Source organism: Trachinotus anak, unplaced genomic scaffold, assembly GCF_046630095.1.
Source record: "Trachinotus anak isolate AG129_WGS33_773 ecotype Australia unplaced genomic scaffold, CSIRO_AGI_Tana_v1 ptg000008l, whole genome shotgun sequence".
NCBI lineage: Eukaryota > Metazoa > Chordata > Actinopteri > Carangiformes > Carangidae > Trachinotus > Trachinotus anak.
This window is the reverse complement of record NW_027273859.1, coordinates 735,004-754,713: the sequence shown is the minus strand read 5'-3', so window position 1 is coordinate 754,713 and position 19,710 is coordinate 735,004. Positions and strand designations below refer to the sequence as shown.

Genomic DNA, 19,710 nt, shown 5'->3' with positions numbered 1-19,710 from the left:
CTAGGATATGGTGTGTTTGTGCGTGTGTGTATGTGCTCGTGTGTGTGGCACAAGGACTCATTATGAAACATGGCAGCAGATGTATTCAGTATATGTGCATGAAAGTGGTCTGAATAAGGTTTCATGTCTACATGTGAATCCAGGGTCTGAAGAAGACCCCCCCCCCCCCCGTTTACATGTCACACATGGCCGTTCTGCCCCTCCCCCGCCCTCACTTTTCTCAACCCTGTGCCAAACTATGTGAAAGTCAACCCCAGCAGCCCCGTGTTATTTTAGACCGAACACCATGACGGTACCGAGAAGCCCCGCTGAACTCGGCGAGGATCCACCCGTCAGTCCGCCGCTGTAGTTCCGTTAAACGGCCTCCGTTTTCCGCGCTGCCTGTCGATCCACCACAGATGTCGCTCCCGGTGGTGTTGCCGGGGTCTTGCTGTCCGGTTACTGGGGGTTCGCAGCTCACAGAGCCGTCGTACAGAAACCGACCCCGTGGCTTGTCTGCTTCTTCACGGCTCGCCAGCGGCGGCTCTCGGCTGCTGCTGCCCGGGCGGCCGCTGCTTTCGCTGGGCTTGTTGCAACTGCTGCTCGGCGGCTCCATGGTGGCGCTGTCCTTTGGAGCTCTGTCCCTCAGTAGTTCACCTGCCATCCGGAACTCGTGTCCCTTCTGGGCGGGCTCCTCGGTAAGTATACCGTCACGTCACCGTTCAGTCCTGGTGGGAGCGGGAAACAGACCATACAGTGGGTTAAACACATCAATGTTTACCATTTAAACGGAAATGACGTTAGACATCAGATGAGCGGCTGTATTGTTTTTAACATTGTCTCTGCAGAGACACGAGATAATCCCAGTCCAGTGAACTGGACTGATACAGGTCCCAAGAAACCCCGTCAAACCAGGTTTTGGTCTTGATGATCTGTGCAGGTCTAATACAGTCCTGCTGGGTTTTGACATGTGCAGACTCAGACCTGAATCAGATGTGAAGGAAAATTGCAGGTTTTATTTGCTGGTTCTGTCCCCCAGGACAGCAGCATAGGGACAGTCAGACTGTAGGAAGCAAACTGAGGAGGAGACTGGTGATCACTGTGAATCACAGTGATGGAATGGACCTGGAGTCCATCTCCCACCCAGTATCAGCTGGAGCCCCACACCTTCTGTGACCCTCAGTTAAGACTCCCAGTTTGATCTGGAAGTTACTCATGAAGACCTGAGACTGGATCTGAGACTAGACCAGACTGACCCTGTGCTCAACATACCTGTCATGTACCAACCCCCCATGTGAGGATTCACAGCTGTACTGGACTTTTCCAAAACTATGACCAGTATAACTTGAGTATTATAAATCAATTTTTATGGATTAACACATGATAAACTTCCTCCAGATGTGTTTTAAACTTTGTAAAATCATCTGCTATAGTTCATATTTAGTTGAACATTTTTTCATAAAAACTGGTCTGCAGCTCATCTACTCTGACATCCTGATGAGAAACCTGCATCAGGCCTGTGTAGTTCTCATCTACACTTCAGTTAGTGTAATTAGCATTTTTTATTTGTTTGTGTTGTTTGTTAGCTTGTAACTGGCAGTGGCTGACACATTGTTAGTGGTTGTGCTAATGCTAACTCTGGCTCTCTGTACTGACGAGGTTTCAGGTGTTTTAAGCCCCCCTCATCCCCACAAGTTGACAGATTGGTTCCTTAGGTTCTATGACGTGTGAATCCCTGCTGTCTGAATCTATTTTTATGAGACTGTCATTGGTTCACTGCAGTTCAAGGTGGAAACACTCAGTCATGGTATTGACTGATTATTTCACTCATCATATGTCTTTATTATATTAAAAAATCATGTGGACGTTAACAATGTGAAACACCTGATCTTCATCAGAGGCTTTGTCATGAAAGTTCAGGTGGGGCTAGGCTAACTTCCTCCTAGTACCTCCAGTCTTTGTGCAAAGCTAAGCTACTCAAACAGAGGTGAAACAGCAAACAAAGCTCATCTCCCTAAATGTTGGACTGTTCCTTTAACTGGCTGGATGTTGTAATGTCATCCCTCACAGACATATTGATCACCAGTCCACTACTGAGTGGTTCTGGTTGTCCCCTGGTCCTCAAGCCTGAGGGGACTCCCTCTGTCTGTCCTCTGCAGCTCTGGAGCAGTCTGCCTGTCAGAGTGATGTGTGCTGGGCATGAGCTGAACACAGCAGTAGGTGGACTCTATACCAGACCAACCACACTGAGAGCCAGCAGCAGAGGGGGGGGTGGACATCTTTAGGGGTGGAGGCCAAAGAGATTTAATGGTGTAGTAACAGTAGAAGAAGAAGGTACTAGATCAAGAAATTGAGTTTCTGAGACATGAAATTCTATAAAAACAAATGAATTAATTAATGTTAGTGTAATTAACAATCAGATAAGTGTAAAATATGACAGGTGTCATTGAGACTGTCCTGTAAAAACGAGCCCATAGGTCGTCTGTCAGCAGGTTATCATGACATATAGTTAGGTTTTGTTGCTAGGCAACATCTAGTGGCCGTTGTAATGATGACAGGAGCAAAGGGAAAAGTGCGGTGACGTAGTTTATAGAGCAACAAAGTCCACATCAGGAGGAGGTTGGGGTGGATGGATGGGTCAGCATAACACAGGAATATGAAACAGGAGAGCGGTGTTCAATTCTAATGTGAAAGTACCAGTTTATGTTGTTTCTATTATCCATGACCGTTCGTTGTTATTATTGTAACCATGACAACAAAGATCGTCTAATGTTGAGGAAGTACTTATTTTAACCCAAACCACCATCTTTTCCTGAACCTATCTTTGTAACCATGGCGACGAAGATATTGTAGCTACGCAGCGTACCTACCTTCATCACCATGGTTACTATACTTGGTACCGTTGCTGTATTTATTGTTGTAACCATGACAACCAAGGTCCAGAACACCGCTGGATGCTTTGTGTAAGAGGGTTGTTGGTTGTTCGGGTTGGAGGACTGGTTGGAGTACTTGTTGTATTAGCAGAGTCGACTGTTACCACCTGTGCAGCTCCACTGAACACTGCCCTCTTTGTTAGCTCCTTGTAGCTAGAGAATCTGCTGTTCAGAGAAACATCTGTATGAGCCTCAGTCCTCCACCTGCTGATCATCACACTGAGTCAGTCAGAGCAGCTGGTGGAGACCAAACAGAGCTAAACAGAGAGGAACACTGGACTGAGACAGATAAGGGGACACAGACACCTCAACACATGACTCATCATGATGACCTGTAGCTGCTGTATGTGTGATTTTAATTTGATTTATTCATCTTTTGGTTATTTTTTCAGTGATCATCTATATGGTGTCAGATATTAGTGATGTCTTCTCACTGCAGCCTCGACCCTGTAGTTGTTCGTCTTTAATATAATTTACAAAGAAGCAGAAAATATCTGGAAACACTATTATTAATAACTCTAATTTATTATAAAGTGATAGATGATTAATCTATCAGCTCCTCAGTCAGCTGATTGTCAGGGTCAGCTCCAGTATTAACAGAGGTCATTGTCGGTTCACAGCTGGTGTCTGGAGGTTTTCCTTCACTTAGCTCAGTGTGTGGAGACACAGAGGCGATCCAAATCTGTTCAATCAGCCTCTGTCAGCTCTTCCTAAAACAGTTTCAACAGGAATTAAATGATCGAAAACTGTATTTTTACATTTGTCAGATCAACATTCACATAAAGCTTTGATTCTACAGTTTTCATTCTCCTACCTACACAGACTCAGGAGAGAAAAATAGAAAATTAGAAACTGGAAGTGATTTATTTCTGTTCAGTCCTAGAGGGCGGGATCTGAGCACCTGGGTTACCTTGCATCTGATTGGCCAGTGTGGTGGCCTGTCTTTAGGGTCCATTCTCTGATTAACAAGAATATTATCCTCCATGAATTAAAACCTGGTGGATCAGCTGTAAAATGAAGAAGTGACTTAGTGCATTAGTTAGGGTTAGATTTGTATCCTGAAGTCGTTTAACCCTCAGTTGCAAAGGTGTGTTTTAAACACATACCTACACACCTTAAATAAAGCAGAGTAAACCAGATTTTCTGTATTAAAATTATTATTAACAATAACAACCACAATATATTTATGTTTATTTCTTACTATTTAACACACAACTGTAACCTCCATGCTGTTCTGGTCTAGTGCATGTGCTGACTGCTAGCTGGGAGTTGACCTGGGCCAGGTAACCACTGATGGGGAAGGAAGCAGTTTACTAAAAAAACAAACAAATAGAGAAAAATAAATGAAAACTAGTCTGCCCCAAGGGCAATACCCACTTCTGTTTGCCCTACCAGCTCACTTGCCAGTGGGGACTAGACAAAAAACCCTAAACCAAACAAAACAGTTTCACAGCCAGAGCAGCTAATGGACCTCTGATGCTCTGCAGGGAAAAAAGATTTAAAAAATCTTAAAAACATTTTATTTCACAAAATATCAAAACACATGCCAATTAATATGAAACCTCCATATCTAAACTTGAAAATCCCTTGTATGTCAATCTGAGGTGTGCATTTGCCTCAATCCACCAGCCTGACACAACCTCACAACCCTGGTGCCCCTCCACTCCCTCTACTGCCAACATGCTACACTTTAAAACAAATAAACTATCAGCCTGAATGTACACAGACCATCTGTTTGTATAGTTCTGTGTAGTTATGTGTTTTTACACAGCGTTGCTCCATCCATCTACCCATCCACCCATTATCTATACCCCCATGTCCCAGCTGACACAGGGTGAGGGTGGGGTACATCCTGGACAGGTCTCCAGTTTATCACAGGGCTGATATTTAGAGACAAACAACCACACATAGTCAAATTCACACCTACAGGCAGTTTAGAGTCTCAGTTAACCTGACGTGCATGTCTTTGGACTATGGGAAGAAGCCGGAGAACCTGGAGGGAACCCACACAGACACAGGGAGAACATGCAAGCTCCACACAGAACTCAGAACCTTCCTGCTGTGAGGCGCCGGTGCTAATGGCTGGACCACCATGTTGCACCTGATGAACATTACTTTTCTCATTGTGTTTGCAGGTCATCCTGTCAGGCATCGTCGGCCTCACAACATGGAGAAGACCCATGCTGCTTCTGGTAAGGAACATGGTCCTGGTTCTTCCCCTAGACCAGTGACCACAATATTGCACTCCTTCAGGTGGAGGTCCTTCAGGTAGAGGTCTTTAGAGGTAGAGGTAGATGTATTTCGGGTGAAAGGGTCGTTCAGGTAGAAGTCCACCAGGTAGAGGCCTTCAGGTAGAGGTCTTCAGGTAGATGTGCTGAGGTCATTAGGTGAAATGAATTGTTGTCTCTCAGACTGTTGTCTCTCAGACCCAGACAGAAAGACAGATATGGTCTAGACCATACATGTCTCTATAAAACTGGTCTGTTTCTGTCCATCTGATGTTTAGTTGTTGGACAACAGGAAATGTCCTTTGTGGTTCATAAAGACCTCGTGTCAGTGAGATCCACACTGACTAATACTAATGAAAGCCTCTCTCTGCTCAGGTTGACATTTTGTTCACTCTGAAGCTTTTCTGCTCAGCTCAGTTGTAAAGAGTGGTTATCTGAGTGACTGGAGCAGCAAACGAGTCTGTCCATCTTCCTCTGACCTCTGACCTCTGATATCAACACAGTGCTGCTGCTCACTGATGCTTCTGTTGTTGATCAGCAGCTTCACAAACAATCAGACCACCAGTCATGAAACTCCTCACCTGGATCATTGGATACCTGCAGTGTGTGTCAGTGTTTGGACCACGGGGGGGGGGGGGGGGGGGGGGTCTCTGTCTCTGTTTGATGACACCATGTTTATTAAACCTGTTTACACAGAGTTTCACAGACAGTAATAATCCATCTCCCCTTCCTTCTCTCACCCCCACTCCTCCAACCCCACCCCCCTCCCCCTCCAGGTCAATGTGTTTGTTCTGCTGTCTGTGGTGTGTGTGCTCCTCAATCTGGCTGGATTCATCCTATGCTGTCAGGGAGCCCAGCTGGTTTCCGGTGTGACCAGCTGCCAACTGGTGAGGCTGCTTCCTGTCTGTTTGTGATCCTCTGTCATGGTGTCTCTGCTTCCTCTGTGGACAGCATCACGCTCACTTATGTCATGTAGTCCATGATGAACCAGCTTACTGTGATGACATCACAAATACACCAGAGGAGAACAGGAAGTGATGAAGAAGATCTTAAGAAGAACTTAAATCATGAGAAACATGTCAGCATCGTCACAATAATACATCACTGTGTGTGTGTGTGTGTGTGTGTGTGTGTGTGTGTGTGTGTGCGTGTGTCAAATGAAGTCAACTAAAAATGAATCAATAATCATTAAGAAGGAGGTCACTGCAGGTCAGATCTGAGGACAGAGACCTGCTTTAATACAGACTGTATGTAATGAATCAGCAGTTATTAGTGGTTGATTTTATTATTATATTGTAACATATACAGACAGGTTTAAAAACAACACACACACAGAATGAAGGTTTAACTTTACTTCAGTGTGAAAACCAAAGACTGTAAATAAAGATGGCCATAGCCTCTGTGTGAAAGTGAGCTGCTCCACCGTCACCATATTTGCAGTGCCTGACGGTGCCCCATGAGGTGTTTCATTGTCGACTCATCCTATCAACGTCTAGTGTCACCAGCAGCTTACTGTTTCTGTGTCCAGCTGTTGTGTCTCCAGTTTGTGTCACTGTGTCGTGCCCTGTTGACAGAGACTGCAGCTTCAGACAGAGAGAGGAGCAGTGTTTGATCACTGATGATAATCATGGATCTCTGATCAGTGATCAGCTATAATCAAAGTGAGAGACAGTTGACTCAGTTTCTACTGTTCTCAGTTGTTACTGCAGCTCTATAATACACATGCTCAGGTGTTCCTCCTCAGTGAGGCAGCAGGTGATCACCTGATCACCTCAGTCATCATGTAATGATGATGAGTCAGATTGTGATGAAGGAGAGCTGTCAGACATCTTTACTCACTTTGTATGTTTACACTTCATCATCTTACTCATATTAGTCTCTTCCTCTGTCTCCTCTTCCTCTGTTGTAAAGAAATCCTCTTCAGTCAGAGGAGCAGGACATTCTGTCTGATGACAGTCACTGGAGACCGTTAAATAAAAACAGGATTCAGAAGAGAGAAGTGTAGTTATTTATGTGATCACTCATTTCACATTAACACAACTTAGTCTGTGTGTGTGTGCGTGTGTGTGTGTCTGTGTCTGTGTGTCTTCACTCTGGGCCTTGACCAGGAAAATGATCTCCTGTGTGACCTTTGACCTTTGTCTCTGTCCTGTGTGTGAACCTGTGAAGAGGTTTCACCAACAACAAGAGATGAGGTTACCAAGTCATATTAATAGAGCTAGCTGTGTGGTGGTGGTTGGGGGGTGGGGGTTCACTGTGGGGTCCACTGATGTCTGAGGGTTAGGACTGGGTTTTAGGTTCAGGTTAGAATCAAGTTTAGATTTAGATTAGGGTGGGGGTCTGGAGAAACCACCACTGTTCACACAGTTAATGAAACACAAATATAATTAATATCAGAGTATCTGAAGGCTCTGATCCTGGACCCAGTATGGGAGCTGGTTACACAGGAGAGGAGCATGATAGCTGAAGGCTCTGCCCCTCATAGGAACCACAAGTAGACCTGTGAGAGCAGCGTGTTCTGTTAGGATGAAAGGGAACTATCAGCTATTTAAGATTCAATGGTGTTTGACCATTAATCTCTCTGTAGGTGAGGAGGAGGATTTTATAGGAGGTGATGAAGCTGACACAGGAGAGATGTGATCTCTTCTCCTAGTTCAGGACTGAAGCTGCAGTGTTTTGGATCAGTTGGAGCCTTTTCACTGAGTTACTGGGAAACCCTGATAATAAAGAGTTACAGTAGTCCAGTCTTGAGGTGTCACATGCATGACCAGGTTTTTCAAAAATGACCCCCAATGACTTTGACACTGGAGGCTAGGGTGATGTCATCAAGAGTCAGTATTTTATCAGATCATGTGGTCTCCCCTCCTCAGAGTGAGGATGGAGATGTGTGTCACTGCTGCTCCCTCTCCCCCACCTCCACCTGTCCTGAGGAAAAGCTGCTGGAGCTCCACCCCGCCCACTCCTGCAGCACCATGAGGATCCTGCTGAAGGTGAAGTTACACAAGTACAGAAATAACAATGCATTGTGTTGTGAAGAGGAGAAGAACCGTGTGTGTGTGTGTGTGTGTGTGTGGGATGGGGGGGCAGCCTGGTGTAAACACAGATGCTCACTCAGATTCATGTATCATCAAAGATCCTCGATACAGAAAATGACTCATCACAGACAGCTTCAATAGTATGATTTTGCCACTCATTTTTTTATCTGCGTCAGTCTAATAACACTCTCTGTTTTCCCTTCAAAAACAGTCACAGAATAATAGCGGTTATGGTGTTATTAAGTAAAGAAATATAACATTTATTTCAGTTAAAATGTTTAATTCATGATTTCATATAAGTCCCTTTAAACTTCTGTTGTAGGAAAGCATCGTCTGCAGCAGTGAAACCAGATCAGAACCACAGAGAGAACAGATCTGTGTTGAGATTTCTCAGTGTGTGTGTCTGAGACAGAGACAGGTCTGAATAAAGTTAATTTTCTCCTGATCTGTCATCTGAAAAATGACATTTTAGAGTAAGAATGTTCTGAAGATCTGTGGCTTTGAAAAATGGATCCAGTATTTATTTCAATTACTGTAGGGAGAATAAATCATAGTCTGTGAGCAGATTCACTTCTCCATTGAAATGAACAGACTCAGACCTGGCACAGTTACAGGAAATAATTGAAAGTGAACCATCTCCATTCTCCACTGTCTCTGGTTTCAGTCACATTTACCTTTGTCGTTCTTCACCTCGTTAAATGTAGTTGATCCAGACTCAGATGTGTGTCACTGCTACTCAGTGACATGTTGTTTTGTTGTCGTGTTGTTATGTTGTGTGCTCTGAGTGTTTGTGAACTGTTCTTCTCATACACACACACACACACACACACACACACACACACACACACGTCTCTTCTCAGCACTAAGTCTAACACACTTTTCCACCAACACACCAACAACTCTGTTTGTCCTACACTGTCATTACACTCACTGTTCACTACACTGTCATTACACTGTTGTTACACTGTTCCTACACCGTCATTGCTCTGTTCACTACACTATCACCACACTACACTGTCACTACACTGTTCACTACACTGTTGTTACACTGTCCCTACACTGTCACTACACTGTTCACTACACTGTTGTTACCATGTCAGTGTTCACTTCCTGTCACCAAGACCGGAAACCTGAGGCTGCGGTGGACACAGATACACTGGACAGGTGAAGACCAGGGCCAGATGCATAAATCTGTAGATTCATGACTAAAATGATTTGAATGCACTAAACCAGAAACATTCACACACAGTCTCTGGTCAGGATTATTAAATTGCGCTGCGTTCATATGATTGTATTTTATTAATCTCACTCATTGAGAAGTTGGACTCACGTGCACAAGCCTCATTTCCACTCCCATATTTCACCATAAATGGATGAAGACTCTCCCTTAATCCATCAGTCTGCAGATAACAACACTGACTGAGCCACAAGTTGTCAAACACAGAAAAGAGCAACAGCAAAGACACACAACTGGACTGTTGGTGGATCACAAACAGGAGCTGATCAGTGAACTTTAGATCAATAACTGTAAAGTCCTGTTTGATTAAGTGAATATTAAAATAGAAACAGTTAATACAATGACTCATAGTAAATAATGAAGATATGATGTTACACAATGAGAACACAAACTCAATTATTTTGTTCATCAAAGTTTAAATCTGATAATGATGATAATGACTGAAGCTCAGTGAAGTTGTTCAGTTTGATGTTAAATTCTATACCATCAGATCAGAGGAATGATCGGGTGATCACATAATCAGAAGAGTGATGAGGCGTGACAGTCTCACCATGTTTGTAAATACCCATCCATGTGTAGGAAATAATGTATGTATGTTTTTTGTGTGTTCATTCTGTTTGTGTGTTTTTGTGTACCAGATGGTAGGGTCAGAGTCTGGATCCATGGACCAACCTGTCCAGGCTGGTGGAGGTGGTGTGATGGTGTGGGGATGTTTTCTGGACTCACTTTGGGCCTTAAAACCAGTCAGTCCTGGGCTGAATGTCTCTGTCTGTCTGAGTCTTGTTCTGACTATGTTCATCCCTTCATGGCCACAGTTCACCATCTTCTAACGGCTACTTCCTGCAGGATATCACAGAATGTCTTAAATATCACAGGATGTCACAAACTGGTTTCTTTAACATGACAGTGAGTCCAGTTCAATCTCAGACCTGGATCCAGAGTCTCAGAGGAAAGTTTCAACATCTGTATCCAGGACCCGAAGACCTGAGGAACTACCCGGTGTCAGAGTGGTTTTCCTAATAAAGTTAGGTTAGCTCACTCCTGACTGATATGATGTTTGTCTTCTTCTCTGCAGAAAGTGCTGTTTGCTCTGTGTGCTCTGAACGCTCTGACCACAGCTGTATGTCTGATGGCAGCTGCTCTGAGGTACCTGCAGATCTTCTCCACCAGAGCTCCCTGCATGGTATGAACCTCATGTGACACCAGGAGCTTTCTGAGGTCACTCACAACAACAGGCCAATAAGATCACTAGAATAAGACAGTAGGAAACAACAAAGCAGAGGAGCTAGCTTAGAATAAGTCTGGAACACTTAAGATATGAGCAACTGTTAAAACCAGAGTCATTTTGTAGCTTAGTGACATCAGTTCCTGTGTGTTCATCCATTCACCATACTAGGATGGTGTGTGATGTCATGTGTCCCCGCTGTCTGACAGGACGAGCCCAGGGCCACAGTGGAGGAAAGGGAGGAGCCTGCTCAGGTCCCAGATCCAGATGAGTTTGTGGCCCCAGCCCCTCCCCCCTCCTACTTCTCCACTTTCTACTCATGTACACCACGTCTGGCATGCCGGTAACACACACAGACACACACACACACACACACACACACACACACACACACACACACATACATACATACACACACAGTGTCAATGCTTCTCACTCGTTTTCTGTCCACCACAACAGTCCAGAGCCCTGATTTATTCTACTACGCAAAACAGTGTGTGTGTGTGTGTGTGTGTCAGGCACTCATGTATCATCAATGTATCACTCAGATATCAGCTGACTTCATGATGCTGCTCTGAGGGACCAGAGCATTGCAGTACCTGGTCTGGTTTCTCCTGGCTCCAGAGCTGTGTCTGTGTCCAGGTCAACGTGTGTGAAGTGATGGGGGGACAGAATTTTATTATGTGGCCCCTGGACTGTTGACCCTCACAGACAGTTGTGTTGCTATGTGTGTCTGTCTCAGTGCTCCATGATGACTCAGTGTGTGTTTCACCTGTGTATCAGGACGCTCGGGGACAGTGTGATCCCTCTTCCTCATATCTATGGGGCTCGGATCAAAGGGGTGGAGGTCTTCTGTCCACTGGATCCCCCTCCTCCATATGAGGCTGTTGCTGGAAGCTCCACCCACACAGTCACACAGGTAAACTCATGTCATTGCCTGCAACACTGCAGGAAGCTCCGCCCACGCAGTCACACAGGTAAACTCACATCATCACCTGTAGTTAAATTTTTCTGAACAGATGGGTGGAGTGTGATCAAAGTGTTGATTTGAACAGATGCAGGCTGATGATGAGTCAGTACCATGCAGATGTGTTGTTACACCATGTGTCAGGTATGAGGTAGTTTCTGTTCCTCCATGTCAAAGCTTCACCTGTTCAGGTGCGTCTCATTCTTAAAACAGTGATGTCTCAGCAGCACCTCAAGGGAATCTGTTTAGATCTGAAACAAATATTCGTCTAGACTCAAGGGTCAGCTGATTAGGTCAAAGGTCAAGGTCACTGTGACCTCACAAAACAGGTTTCAGGCCATAACTCACAATTTAACTTGTTTGTGATGACATGTTATGTCCAAAAGGTCAAAGGTCAACTTAACTGTGACATCCTCATGTTCTGCAGAAACACCTGTGGTCATTATTCAACACTGTGGCTGTATCTGAAATCACTCACTGCTATAGAAGTATAGTCCACTATACAGTGAGTTCACAATTCTGTAGTGCTGCCCGAATGTAAAGTGAGGATTATTATACCCTATATAGTGACTCAGAGTATCCCACAATGCATCATGAAAAGTAGTGTAAAACCAATGGTCACCAACCAAGCAATATATACCATCATGCATTGCGCTCACGGTGAAAGACTGAAAAAGGATGAAAATTACCGAGGTAGAGTCTGAAAGTGTTTTTCAGTTTTACTGATGAGCTCAGTGTATTGTTCTCTACAGAGAACTGTTTGGAAGGGAGGAGGGAATGAGTGACTTCAGACGCAACCTGAGACTCAGGAAGCAGACGGTGACCATGTTTCCTGTTTTAGGAGGAAACAACAGGAGGAAGTTACTGAGGAAATGATGGGCAACAACAGAACATAATAATACAGAACAACACAAAATGATAATATACAACAACACCAAATAATAATACAAAGCAACCCAACATAATAATACAGAACAACACCACATAATAACAAACAACAACACAACATAATAATACACGACAACACAACATAATAACAAACAACAACACAACATAATAATACACAACATAATAACAAACAACAACACAACATAATACAAAACAACACAACATGACAAACAACAACACCACATAATACACAAATGAATAATATAAAACAACACGACATAATAATAAACAAAACAACATAGTAACACAAACAACACAACATAATAACAAACAACAACACAACATAGTAATACACAATAGCACAACATAATAATAGGTGACTTTAGGTGACATATTTACAGCAGCTCACTGTAGATATTCTACAGGTCCAGCTGCTGAATGTGAAGAGATGATTAATGTTGTCACCACAGTGATGTGTGTGAGTGTGTGTGTGTGTGTGTGTGTGTGTGTGTGTTTATTTCAGGAGACAGATACTCCTCTGACTGAGCTGAATGTGAACGCCACCACCACTCCACCTCCACCCACCTGTGGTCCAGGTGGGTCACACACAACTGACTGATCAGGAAGCATGAATCTCAGAGCCTCTGTGCTGCCAGTCAAGTGATTGGCCATCACCTCATCAACAGCCAATCACAGAACAGTAAACAGTGTAGAGAGAGGCAGGTGTGTCTGTGACTCTTCATATCATGATGTTTTGTATTTGATGGGTCACTTCAGGTCAGTGACCTCACAGGTCTTTGACATCATGACAGAACAGCTGTGTTGTCTTTGATTGGACGTTTGCCTCAGTCTGTGTTTTGTGTGTCACAGTGTGATGATGTGTCAGTAAGTCTGGTCCACTAGGACTCTGTCCTCGTCACGTACAGGACACTGATTCCAGCTGTCACGTGACCCCGCCCCCTTTATGTGTGTGTCTGAGACACACTGGGAGTGTGTATGTGTATTTATGTGTGTATCTGTAGTGAAGACAAACCTTCAAACCTCTGTATCTAACTGGCAAACCTGTCCTGCTGTATGTGTCTCATCAGACCTGAGTCCACAAACAGTGTTGCAGTCACCAAGTGTGGTTCAGCAGGTGAAGTCCCACCTCCATCCTCCTCTTCCTCCAGGACTGCCCACTTGGAGAAAAGCAAGAATCCGTCACTCCAGCAGTGACCCGGTGCTGATGGACCTTGGTGCTAAAGGTTAGCTCCTGATGAGCCATGTAAAATTCAGGACCTGGTACTTCAGTTTGAAATCAGAACAGTTCAGACCAGTTCAGACCACAGTTAACGTGATCCAGTGAGTGTTGACTGACAGACGTCATCAGCTCATCTCAGGTGTGTAGCGTGTAGCCAGTTCAGGTGTGTAGCGTGTGTGTGTGTGTGTGTGTGTGTGTGTGTGTGTGTGTGTGTGTGTGTGTGTGCGCGTGTGTGTGTGTCTGTCTCCTCTACAACCACTGACACAAACAGAGGCTGAAATGTGTCCAGGTGTGTGTGTGGTTTATTAAGCAGCCTGGTGTCATGTGATTACAGTTATCACCATGATGAACTTCACATCTTCACTCTTCACTCTTCACTTCCCATCAAATGTCTTCATGGTAATGTATATGACCCCCAACCCCCACCCCTTTCACCCCCCACCCCCCCACCCCTGTGTATCCTGCAGGGTGGAGCAGCAGCGATGCCCCCCGTGCTCCTCCTCCTCAGACAACAGACTCCTCCACACAAACCTCCCAGCCCACATTGGCTGCCCACGCCCAGGGTCAGGTCACGCTACGATGGTGCAACAATGATAGTAGACCCCCCCGCCGGCACCGACCCTCCTCCATGGTGGACTACCAGAGCTACAGACACACACAGCAGCTGGTCAGGAAGATTCTTGAACAGCCGGCCACGCAGGGCCTGGCCCCTGAGGTCCAGGAGCTGATGGACAGCATTAGAAATGTCCTGCAGTCAGATGAGGAGCACATGGAGGAGGCTGTACGCTGTGCCAGTTACATCGAACAGGTAGGAGAACCCTGACAGGTAAATCAACACCTGACAGAGGAGGATCAGGACTCGTAGATCAGACTGTTTTAGGTTTACATTAGAACCTGATGAAAGAGGATCAGGACTGATGGATCAGACTGTTCTGGGTTTACATTAGAACCTAATGGAGGAGGATCAGGATTGATGGACCAGACTGTTCTAGGTTTACGTTAGAACCTGATGAAGGAGGATCAGGACCGAACATAACTCTATCCTGAACAATTAAGTTTCTGTCTCCGTCCAGGTGTTCACTGACTCAGAGATGGGTCCCAGTCAACCTCAACCACCCCAGCAGCAGCGGCCAGCTGCCAGTTCCTCCCAGACTTTCCCCCGCCCCCCCAGGAGAAGGTGTGGGGTGCTGCACCTGCAGAGCTGCGGAGACCTCAGCTCATTCACCTCTGAAGCACATGAGTCTCTGGAGCATCCAAGAAATAACAGAGAGGTGGTGTCAAGGGCGGTGTCGAGGGCAGGTTCAAGGGCGGGGTCGAGGACAGGGTCCCGTCTGGACCGTCCTGATCGTCCTCACAGTCTGATTGGAGTATTCAGAGAGACAGTGCTCTGACGGAGAACAGCTGGATGCTGCCTCACCTGTCACCAAATGAACTGATCTGGGACACTGAATGCATTATCCAGGTCTAATACTCAGAGATTTCTACTCTGCTCAGACATCAGGTGACCACCTGCAGGTGTCTCTGCTATTTAATACTTAGATCCACTGAACTTTCACATTTACACTTTATGTTATGAGTCTATCATTTCTTAATTATTTACAAGTTATTGGGGAAGAAATAAAATCATTGATTGATTTATTGATTATTGGAAACTTTCATAAACTGACCATCTGTCAGGTAATGAGAATGAAAATGTGTCAGATGAACAAAGTCTGAATTTTACCCATAATTAATTTTTAAAATGTTTCCAGGAGGTAACTCACTGGAATGATTTGAAAATAGTGTTCCCAGGTTTGTCTGTTGTCAATAAAGTTGGGTTGATAACTGGATAGAAGTAAAACAGATCACAGATCTGATTAACCAGAGTGAGTGAGGAGCAGAGCTGATGCTGATGTTAAAGAGGTGGAGCCGGTGGAGTGTTGCCACTCTCTGATCATGTGCAGTGATTCTAATGAGCTGTCATGTCTGGAGCTGCATGTTCAATCAACATGGTTTAATTATCATTAATAAATAATCATCACTTGATCTGATCGGAGTGCTCAGTCAGTCGTGTGTGTGTGAGTATGTGTGGTGATGGTTGTTTCTGTTTGTGACATCATGAATATTAATTACCACAGTAGTATATAATAGTTATAACGACACTCACCGCTGCAGCCATAGTAACCAAACACCATCAATGCCTGAACCACGGCTGCTGTTCATTTCCTGCAGACGGGAGGAGACTGAAGGTGAGGTCACGTTTACAGCTCAGAAAATGTTTTGGAGGCAACATGAATTTCTGTTTCATTAATAGTTTGAATCTGTTTCATTTCTGTGTCAGTGATGTGTGTTTTCTGTGATTGTGTGAATCATGAGACAGCTGGTTCATTAAAGAGTCAGCTGTGAGGGCTGGTGACTCACCTGAGTGAGGTTAGTTGGACTGACTCAGTGTTTAACAGGTGAGGGATGAAAAGCAGGAGACATCACTTAGCTGTCACACACACGTTACATTTGATAATCAGACTCAGATTAATGTCAGGAAACAGACACAGACTCCCATCAGCCCTCTGGGTGCAGTGACGACATGTTGCTGTAGGTTGAAGTCTTTTATTGTTGTAAATACTGTTACAAACATTGTGTGCTACAGGAAGAAGAAGCTCCATCAGCAAGAACATCACACAAAAGCAAATGAACACAACATCGGTGCTGCTGCAGCGTTTCTATGTTACACTTACATTCACAATGAGTCACCTCAGACTCCAGCCTCAGCTGCTCGGTGCCATGGTTACCCTCACTGTGTCTGTCTCTGCCTCCACTCCCTTACACACCTGGAGTAACCTTGTGCTCTAGCTGTTACCACTCACCTGAAATTACCTGTGTTGCATTGCTCTCTACTGACTGAGGAACCCAACACACAACCATCATTAGAAGTATAGACCTTTACATAGTTTCTATATAGTTCATCTATCTGTGTAGTTATATAACCAGCTGGTTTCAGATTCAACATGGAGTACATTGCTTGTAATCTCTCTCTCTCTCACTCACACACACACACACACACACACCAGAGGAAAGAACAGAAAAGCATCATGTTAATGTCCAGTCTCTCTGTTCCTCCTCTGAGTCCAGTAGTAAGGCAAGATGAGCTTCATGATGACAAGAGACGTTTGGACTCAGCTTGAGGCGGGGGGGAGGGGATGTGTGACAGCTGATGTGATGGGTGCTGAGTGACCTGGGGGTGGGGGGTGGGGGTGATGGGATAAATGCTTAAATGCTTCCAAAGTTCTTCAGAGAGTTTCTATCATAAGTTTCACTTTAACCACAGCCTGCTGACTTGACTTTAACAGATGTGCACAGCTCGAAATGTACACAGCTCCAGATGTGCACAGCTCTAGATGTGTTCTGTAGCAGAAGTTCACCCCTGTTCAGACTGGTTAGGTTTCACTGGGAGGACGTTGACCTACAGTCTGTACCGACTGTTAGTGTAAACTCTGAAATCATCTGTCACCATGGTAACAGAGTCAAGCTGTAGCTGATGGCCCAGAGGACATGAAGACAGTTGATATGCTACATTTAGATCCAGCTCCAGGACACAGCAGAGTCAGTTGCAGTAAAAACATTTTAATCTCTTTTAAATTTGATTTATCATCTTCAGCTTAGTCGTGAACTTTGACCCTAAATGTTCTCAATTGTGATTATAACTGAGTCACATGTGCACTGCTTTCTGCCAATGCCAATGAAAATCAAGCTTTTAATCAAGTATCATGCAAGGCATTGTGGGTGAGCAGGGAGACCTGGACCACAGACTGAGACTGATAAACTGGTTAAACTGGTTGAATAGCTGCTTCCTTTTGTTTCAAACTATTTCACCAAGTTTCAGCTGTAAAGGCGGGAAAATCCTCCTCACTGTGATCTCAGCACAGAGAACCTGTAGAGGAACCTCCACTCTTAGGAGGGCAGTGTTCTCCAGGAGAGCCCCAGATGTTCCTGATGGATGAGAACCAGCCTGTAGAACTGAACCCAGTTCAGAGGCTGAGGACACATTTCATTTATAAACAGCAGGAAAAACTACAGCAACAGAGAAGGGTCAAACTTCATTACACCACTAAAACCGGTTCAAATGAACCTGTTTGGATCAGGTACAGTCCCCTACTGATCGAGTCTGAATCAGGTACAGTCCTCTGCTGACCAAGTCCGGATTAGGTACAGTGGTCTACTGAGCAAGTCTGGATCAGGTACAGTCCCCTACAGGTACAGTCCTCTACTGACTGAGTCTGGACCAGGTACTCTGCCGATCGAGTCTGGATCAGGTACAGTCTTTTACGATGAAGGTCTTTGGTGACCTTCACTTTATTAATGTGAAATTAATTTTGTTCATGACTTCAAAGGTTTGATAAAGGGTCAAAGGTCTGATTGAAATCAGCTGATCTTAAACTTTGTTTGATGTAAATCCTCAGACAGGGTCCAGGTTCATGTCTGGTACTCTGGTTTTCTGATCAGCTGTTTCTTCTCTGCTACTTCTCCCAATGACTCCAGTTTTACATTAAAAGCCTCCTCTCTTCTCTGGACTTTTAATGTGAAACATGTTACTGACAATACCTGATAAAACCACAGAAGAAGAAACCAGAGATGTATCTGTGTTAGAAAGATGATGAGCAGCACACTGGAGACTGTGACCTGACTGTGCTGATGGATTACAGCTGGTCTGGAATGTATCAGTCCCAGGTGTCTCCTGACAGTCCACAGTAGCTTGGTGTTGTATTTACTAAGAGCAGTGCTCTTAGTAAATACAAAGTGCTCTTACACACGCCTACATTACACACACTGATGAATACGATACAGATAAATCTTCTGTATAGAAAACAGATTCCAAAGTCTTGGGTTCACACACAGACTGAAGTATTGATCAGTATTGACTCTTGTGTGGGTCATCAGGTTAACAGGGTCCCATGTCAGTTTGGTCTGTGTGTGGACACTAGGGCTGGGTGTTACCACTGATTTACTGAATCAATTACATTTCGATTCACAAGGTCCTCATGTGATCTGATATCGATTCAGTCAGAGATATTTTCAGTTACACCTGTTTCATCCTCAGATCCTCAGAGAACATGTTCCTAAAACCTGCGGCATATTAAGATTATTAATGTTTACAAATGGACCCAAAGCATCCACAGGATAAAAGATACACAATAGGAAAGATCTCTGGATTTTATGAATCGATATCAGATTATTCAAATAAAGATTGATCTGAATCAGAGAATCATTTTTTTTCAACCCAGCCTTGGTGAACACTGATGAACGAGGGTCTGTGGGGGTGACTGTGCAGGTGTAGACTGAAGAGCCTCCGGGTGTAGACTGAAGATCCTCCAGGTGTAGACTTCCCTCACTAACTGTAACTTCAGCCAAACTAAAAAGCTCTGAAGTTTGAAGTTGTCACTTGAAGACGAGTCTGAGCAACAGGTCAGTCCCACCAACAGTTCACTGTGGCTTGTCAGCTGTGTGTAAGAGGTCTGATGGGGTCTGATGAGGTCTGATGGGGTCTGAAAGGGTTAGATGGGTCTGATGGGGTCTGATAGGTGTGATGGGTCTGATGGGGTGTAACAGCAGGAAGTCTAAGGAAGTGGGGTCAAGGCTTGGTCTTGTTAGATGTAGACAGGCTGTTCCTGGGCGGTCAGCAGGCGATACATGGCAGCAGGCATTGTTTTCATGTGGATCTGACGTGACGAACAGAACAAACCATTTTATTCGTATTCACAGTGATTCAAATGTTATTAACACAGATATCTCAGTAACTGGGACCAGTATCAGCACAGGTCTGATACTGTGATACTGACCACACCTCTAAAGGTCTACTAGCAGCATCAGGACTTTCATGCTAATCTGGTCATCACATTTTAAAGAATAAAGGCTGGTGAGGTTTTAGATTTGATTATAGTCAACAAAACAACAGTTACTAAGGCTCTCATTACTTCCCTTACCTGTCTGCAGATCTCCAATCG

General features: G+C 44.6%; 2 protein-coding genes across 5 annotated transcripts in view; one reads left to right on the top strand and one right to left on the bottom strand.

Moving 5' to 3' along the window:
• Positions 1-222: 222 nt before the first annotated feature.
• fam189a2 (family with sequence similarity 189 member A2) lies at positions 223-15,757 on the top strand. Of its 2 annotated transcripts, XM_071481744.1 has the most exons (11): positions 224-677; positions 5,048-5,104; positions 5,917-6,027; positions 8,011-8,130; positions 10,488-10,595; positions 10,847-10,980; positions 11,421-11,556; positions 13,016-13,088; positions 13,581-13,736; positions 14,200-14,540; positions 14,806-15,757. In XM_071481744.1, the coding sequence occupies exons 1-11, from the start codon at positions 399-401 to the stop codon at positions 15,121-15,123; spliced, it is 1,833 nt and encodes a 610-aa protein (XP_071337845.1). In that variant the 5' UTR covers positions 224-398; the 3' UTR covers positions 15,124-15,757. The 2 variants fall into 2 exon arrangements, with proteins under 2 accessions (XP_071337846.1, XP_071337845.1); XM_071481745.1 differs by lacking the exon at positions 8,011-8,130 and having other exon boundaries at positions 223-677.
• A 545-nt stretch (positions 15,758-16,302) lies between these two features.
• apba1a (amyloid beta (A4) precursor protein-binding, family A, member 1a) overlaps positions 16,303-19,710 on the bottom strand; it is a 41,535-nt gene continuing 38,127 nt past the window's right edge. For all 3 annotated transcript variants that reach the window (XM_071481739.1, XM_071481742.1, XM_071481740.1), the window contains one exon: positions 16,303-19,425. In XM_071481739.1, coding sequence (XP_071337840.1) covers positions 19,354-19,425 — 72 coding nt within the window. In that variant the 3' untranslated portion in view covers positions 16,303-19,353. The remainder of the gene's footprint in view (positions 19,426-19,710) is intronic.